This window comes from Balaenoptera acutorostrata, chromosome 15 (genome assembly GCF_949987535.1).
Source record: "Balaenoptera acutorostrata chromosome 15, mBalAcu1.1, whole genome shotgun sequence".
Lineage (NCBI taxonomy): Eukaryota > Metazoa > Chordata > Mammalia > Artiodactyla > Balaenopteridae > Balaenoptera > Balaenoptera acutorostrata.
This window is the reverse complement of record NC_080078.1, coordinates 4,525,578-4,531,716: the sequence shown is the minus strand read 5'-3', so window position 1 is coordinate 4,531,716 and position 6,139 is coordinate 4,525,578. Positions and strand designations below refer to the sequence as shown.

The 6,139-nt window shown below is 47.5% G+C and overlaps 1 protein-coding gene across 7 annotated transcripts in view; it reads left to right on the top strand.

Annotated features, from left to right (window-relative positions):
• Positions 1 to 2,388: 2,388 nt before the first annotated feature.
• The window catches only part of LOC102999846 (zinc finger protein 510), a 45,023-nt gene continuing 41,272 nt past the window's right edge, over positions 2,389 to 6,139 (top strand). For 3 of the 7 annotated variants that reach the window (XM_057530012.1, XM_007187039.3, XM_057530007.1), the window contains exons 1-4: positions 2,389 to 2,716; positions 3,087 to 3,285; positions 3,542 to 3,688; positions 4,225 to 4,373. In XM_057530012.1, coding sequence (XP_057385995.1) covers positions 4,317 to 4,373 — 57 coding nt within the window. In that variant the 5' untranslated portion in view covers positions 2,389 to 2,716; positions 3,087 to 3,285; positions 3,542 to 3,688; positions 4,225 to 4,316. Of the gene's footprint in view, positions 2,717 to 3,086; positions 3,286 to 3,541; positions 3,689 to 4,224; positions 4,374 to 5,322; positions 5,402 to 6,139 lie in introns of those variants that run through there. The other 4 variants (XM_057530009.1, XM_057530008.1, XM_057530010.1 and 1 more) reach the window with 3 other exon arrangements.

The window sequence follows — 6,139 nt, the reverse complement described above, 5'->3', positions numbered from 1 at the left end:
CGTGGTTGCTTTTCTTGTGGTTCTGAATTTCTGCCCTTTCTATGCTCCTCAAGACTCTCCTAAGAAGTAGGGTCAGTGTCCCTCACAGATACAGAGCCTTTGGGCTGAAAGCCAGCTTATTCAGTAAATGTGGAGAAAGAGCATTATCGGGATGCTCTAGTCCCCAAGGAGGAGGGCAGAGAGGGAGCTCTGGGAGGGTCCAGGTGGATTTCCTCAGGGAATGAGTGCTTTTTTTCCTCTCCTCCTTAAAGGTGAAGGACGGAAAGTGATACAGATGCAGCTGTGTCCTTACCCACTTCTGTTCTCACTTTTTAGGTGTAAGAGGAGGGAAGAAGACATCATGAGAATACGGGCTCATGTTTCTTCTTCTGACTCAGTTGGCCTCTTTATTCTGGATGTCTGTCCTTCCTCATGGTCAAAGAGAGATGTGGCCCCTTGGATGGAGCTCCCATAAGTTTGTCTGGCGGCATGGCGGAACTGGTACTTTTGTTAGTAGTATGAATCTGGCATTATGCTTAAGAGCTGAATTTGAGGGAAATGGTCACAGTTTTATGACCTCTGCAGGTGACTGAACCTCTAAAAGCCTCAGTTTCCCCACATATATAGGGCAGCACATCTACATGATAGGGTTGCTGTGAGGTACATGTGGGAAGAGCTTGGTACAGTGTCTTAGGCTTTGCTGTGACAAATCACTGACCTCAGATTCTGAGTAGCTCAACCCAACAGGCATTAAGTTCTTTTATTTATTTATTTATTTATTTATTTATTTATTTATTGTTGCGTTAGGTCTTCGTTGCTGCGTGCGGGCTTTCTCTAGTTGCATCAAGCGGGAGCTACTCTTCGTTGCGGTGTGTGGGCTTCTCATTGTAGTGGATTCTCTTGTTGTGGAGCACGGGCTCTAGGCACGCGGGCTTCCATAGTTGTGGCTCACGGGCTCAGTAGTTGTGGCACACGGGCTTAGTTGTTCCGCAGCATGTGGGATATTCCTGGATCAGGGATAAATCCCATGTCCCCTGCATTGGCAGGCAGATTCTTAACCACTGCGCCACCAGGGAAGTCCTGGATATTCCTATTATTTTATTCTTTTCAAATTTTACTTTCAAAAAATATCTTAAATTTTGATGTCTTTTATTTATCACAAGAGACTTTTTAATATATTTATTGTTCACTTATTGATACATCCTGTCCTTTATTAATTCCCTTTTCATATCTTAAAGAAGTGACGATAATGTTGATCTTTTCAATGATTTATAAGAGCTAATACATTAAAATTATAAAGTCTTTGTTTCTTATGTATATTATAAAGACCTTGTCTTAGTTTGTCTTTAAACTTAGTTCCAATTTTTAATCTGAAACTGAAATGTGTAACTTTCTAAAATAAAAACAGTTTTTAGGTTAATGGTTTCTCTGTTATCATATGTTTTCCCTATTGATTATATATTTCTAAAATTCACTATGCTTTAAAAATTTTCTTTTGAATTTTAAAATCTTGAATCCAGGTAAAACTCATTTATTCTAATGTGTGAACTAGGAATTTAACACTAATTGTATTTGAGTGCAGTCACTGGTTGAGCTAACATAGTATATTGAATACTTCCCACCAATCCCAAAGGCCCCTTTACCATTTGGTAAAGTGCTAAATACCCTTTGTCCTAGGCCTGTTCTCTAGCTCATGATCCTTTTGAATTTTTTCCTTATGGTAAAAATGTCAGAAAGATGCGCGCCTAACGCTTCAGCACAGTCATCTCTGGGAGAATGTGTGAGATACTTCCCACCCCCCTTCACTTGTGTGCATTTTGACTTACCTTCAATTTTCGTGTATTGAATCTTAAATTTTGCACCCCCCCTTACTTCTTTTTCATTCACATTTAAAAAAAAATTGTTTGGGGAATTCCCTGGCGGTCCAGTGGTAAGGACTCCAAGCTCTCACTGCGGAGGGGCGGGTTCCATCCCTGGTAGGGGAACTAACATCCCACAAGCCCGGCAGCAATGCCAAAAAAAAAAAAAGACAAAGAAAATTGCTTGGCTGGGCTAATTTGGTTAACTTTTTCATCTGTGTTCTTAAATCTCTCTCTAGCTGGCGGCTGCGAGGAGGCCCCTCATCTCCAGGCGGGGGTGATGGTGATGCAGAGCGGTAGGGGCTGGGGTGCTGTGGGGGTGATGTAGGGGCGGGGGCGTGGAGGGGGAGGGGCAGGTGAGGTCGGACGAGGAGAGGTGGGGATGACGTGGGGAGCGACGGGGTTGTGGGAGTTGGGGCGATGTGTGTGTGGGGTTGGGGGTGAAGGGGGCGTGCCCCGCACAGGCCCCGCCCCACGGTGGGCGGAGCTCGCCGAGGACCTACAACGCGCGGCGTCGGGCTCTGTGCGCAGGCGCGCGTCGGTCCTCGGCGTGGCGCCCTGGTGGTCTCGGGCCTGTCTGGGCGCGGCCGCGCGTGGGGCGGGCTGTAGGCCCTGGAGGTCGCCGCCCTGGTCAGCGCGGGCCTCCCGAGGCTGCGAAGAGGGGGCGTGGGGGCGGAGGCAGAGGCAGCGCCGCCTGGGCCGCGTCCACACTGAATGGGGGGAGACTGGGGGGTCCCGAGCGAACGCGCGGGAAGGGCCGCGTTTGTGGGAGAGGCCGCGCTGGCTGCGGGGTCTCCATCCTCGTAATCGCCGAGGCGGCCCGAACGCGGCCCAGAAGACTGAGCGACAGACCCCATCGGGCCCCGCAGCCCGGGGAGGTAAGACGAGCCCCGCGACGCTGCTCGGCGCGGCGTGGCGCGCGTTCCTCGGGCCCGAATACGTAACCGAAGCGTGTGTGCCTGAGGCTTGCGGCGGCGGCGGTTTGCATCCCGGGTTTCCTTAGTTCCCTTAGACTGGTGTCCGTCTGGCCCAGCGCTGTCCGGAACAGCCTCCGGCCGCGACGGAGACGCCCCGCAGCTGTGCCGTCCAGGGGCCGAGGGCACTTCAGCCGCGGCCGGCCCGCCTTTGTCCTCAGCCTCCTCTTGCGGTCGTAGAAGTGCGGCCTGAGGTCTCTGGAGCTGCGTGTTCTCAGAGAGGCAGATCTGGCACCCGGATGAAGGTTCCCGCTGAAGTGAATTTGTCCCCTAGGCTCTACTGGAACAGAGCATCTCTACTGAGCCGGAAGGAGGGGGACTCCAGGAACGGGAATCTCACAGGGAAGAACCCCCGCTCCCTCCAGCCTCTGACCCGAGACCCATCAGAGCTTCAGAAGAGAAGCGGAAGAAACCCAGAAAAGGAGCGTATCGCCCAGAGGGCCGAGGCTTGAGTGATTTCACCACCATCAGCTGTGAGTCACTTTGGACGAGAGAAGGGAGCTGGGACTGAGTGAGACACGTGGCGGGAGTGGTGGGATGCTGGGGGATTCCGCAGCTGGGAAGCGTTTATCTTTAACCCCACCCCAAATGGCACCCTCCCCTCCCTTCATTCTCCACCAGTTATTTCCAGAAGCTGGGCAGCGCTTTTCTGTCGTTCCTGTTCTTAGAGTCAAGAGTAGTAGTTCCCAGACGGTTTGCCAGGATTATCTATTTTTTTTCATTTGACAGAAGGGAAAAAGCCTGAAAGGGGAGATGACTTGTGAAGAATCGGTAAGAGGCACATAGAAGTCCTGGCATGTGCTGTCCACACGATCGCACGGAAACACGTTTCCTCTTAAAAAAATCCTTTCGAGGACGTCCCTGGTGGTCCAGTGGGTAAGACTCCACGCTTCCAATGCAGGGGCCCGGGTTCGATCCCTGGTTAGGGAACTAGATCCCGCATGCATGCTGCAACTAAGAAGTCCACATGCTGCAACTAAAGATCCCCTGTGCTGCAATTAAGACCCAGTGCAGTCATAAAAAAATAAAAATAAATTGATAAATATTTTTTAAAAAATCCTTTTGAGAAACAGCAAGTTAGGAGAAACAGTTTTTCTTTTTAAAAAAACAAGTTTAAGGCACTTATCCTTTTTTTCAAAACTTTATGAGGATTCTCAGACTTAGGGAGGGGGTTAACATCTTGGTAGTAAAACAGTTACGCAAAATAGCCTTTAGGGTTTTTCCCCCTGCTATATCAGTTTTAATGAAGGCATCATATTTCATATTTTGAGATGCTATCATTTGCTTAATAATTCTGCTTTAAATATTTCTGTGTTAGTGAGGGGGGAACATAAATAGTTAAAGGAGTAGGGAACATTGTGGGTTTAAGGATTCACGAAGGGGCAGATGTTAACCTTCCTCTCCTTCTCCAGGATTAAAGGTTACCCAGCTGGCGTGTGGAAGTTTTTAGGAAGAGCGTTGAGGAGCTCTCATCATCCTGTTCCTCTTTCCTCCTCTTCCAGGAATGCCTTCCCAGGTTTTGACAGTCTTCCAGGAACAACAGAAAATGAACAAATCCCAGGTGAAGTATTTCTTTTCTCTATTCCCTATTTCATTTTCCAGTGGATTTCATGGCTTTTATTAGGGTGTTCATATATTAAGATGGAAAAGTGGAAACAGATAAAAAGCCACCAAAATGGGATTCATCCTATCCTTCCCACCCCTCACCTCATCCTGGGTGGCATCTAGGCTCTACTACCTTTAAGAAGTCATCATTTCTTAAACCTGTCTTTTCTACTTAATTCTTTCTCCCCTTATCAGAGCTTCATCTTCTCTCCCCTGCACTGTTGGAACAGTTTTTTGCTTCTTTTTCCCCTAGGTTAAGTCTATCCTCCTGAGTAATCTGAAATGCTATTCAGATGCTGCCACTTCAGTATGGAAACCACTTGAATAGCTTCTGGCCCTCCAGAGGGAAAAGGCTGAGCTTCTTATCATGAAATTCAGGCTGTTGAGAACAGAACCACTTCCTATTTCTCTTTGTTTTATTAAATATTTTAAAAAATTCTCATATTCTACTTTTTATTCAACAGTGATTGATTAGTGTGTGAGGTACTGAACTGTGTGCCACAGACTCTGCTCAGAACGATATAGAGACCTGGTCCCTTTTTGATGGAGTTCACAGTTTAGAGGAGAAGGTGACATTTAAAGAGTAAACATGTAACAGTGTTCTCCAGTGACCCCAAACCTGACATAACTTCCTGAACACATCTGGTTACCGCCCACCTGTGCATCTCATGTCTCTGTCCTGCGGGCTGACCTAGGAGCCCTGCTCCACTTTCTTTCCTGAGTCTCCAGTTCATCTCTCAGGAGCTAACTTGGGGGAGATCTCTTCCAGGAAGCCCTTCTCCTCTTTCTTTGTCCCCCTCTGGATTAATTGCCCTTCCCCTCTGTGCTCCACAATGTCCCTGCTGTCCCTGTCACTGCACTTTGTCCATTGCGTGGAAATTACCTGTTTGTGTCTGTGTTGACAGGCCATTAGCCCTTCAAAGTCCAGATGCATGCCGTGTTCATCTTCATATTTTCCGTTCCTCACCCTGTGCCTTGCTCCTGGTAGGTGCTCATTACGTGTTTGTGGCTGAATAAGCAAATGGTAGGCTTGGGAACCAAACTCTGCTCTGACTGGGTAATCATCCTACCTGAATACAGAGCAGGGCCATCCAGGAGAATTGGGGTCTCCTTTCCCTTCTCTGAATGCTATCTTGGATCATGCAAGGTGGAGTATTTTTGTTATTGTTGCTTTTGTAAGAATTCGTGTTTGTTTGAACAGTATTAGGTTTACAGCAAAGTTGGGCTGAAGGTACAGAGATTTCCCTTATACCACCTGCCCCCAGACGCCTACAGCCTTCCCCATTATCAACAATCCCCACCAGACGGTACACTTGTTAAAATGGATGAACCTACGTTGACACATAATTGTCACCCAAAATCTGTAGTTTGCATTAGGGTTCACTCTTGGTGTTGTACATTCTGTGGGTTTTGATGAATGTATCACATGTATTCACCATTATAATATTATACAGGGTAGTTTCACTGCACTTAAAACTCCTCTGTGCTCCACCTGTTCATCCCTCCCTTCCCTCCCTGCCTCCCCTCCCCCCACCAACCACTTCATTGTCTCCGTTGTTTTGCCTTTTCCAGAATGTCGTATAGTTGGAATCATACAATATGTAGCTTTTTTAGATTGGCTTTTTTTGACCTGGTAATATTCATTTAAGATTTCTTCATTTCTTTTCATGGCTTGATAGCTCATTTTGTTTTAGTGCTGAATAGTATTCCATTGTCTGGATG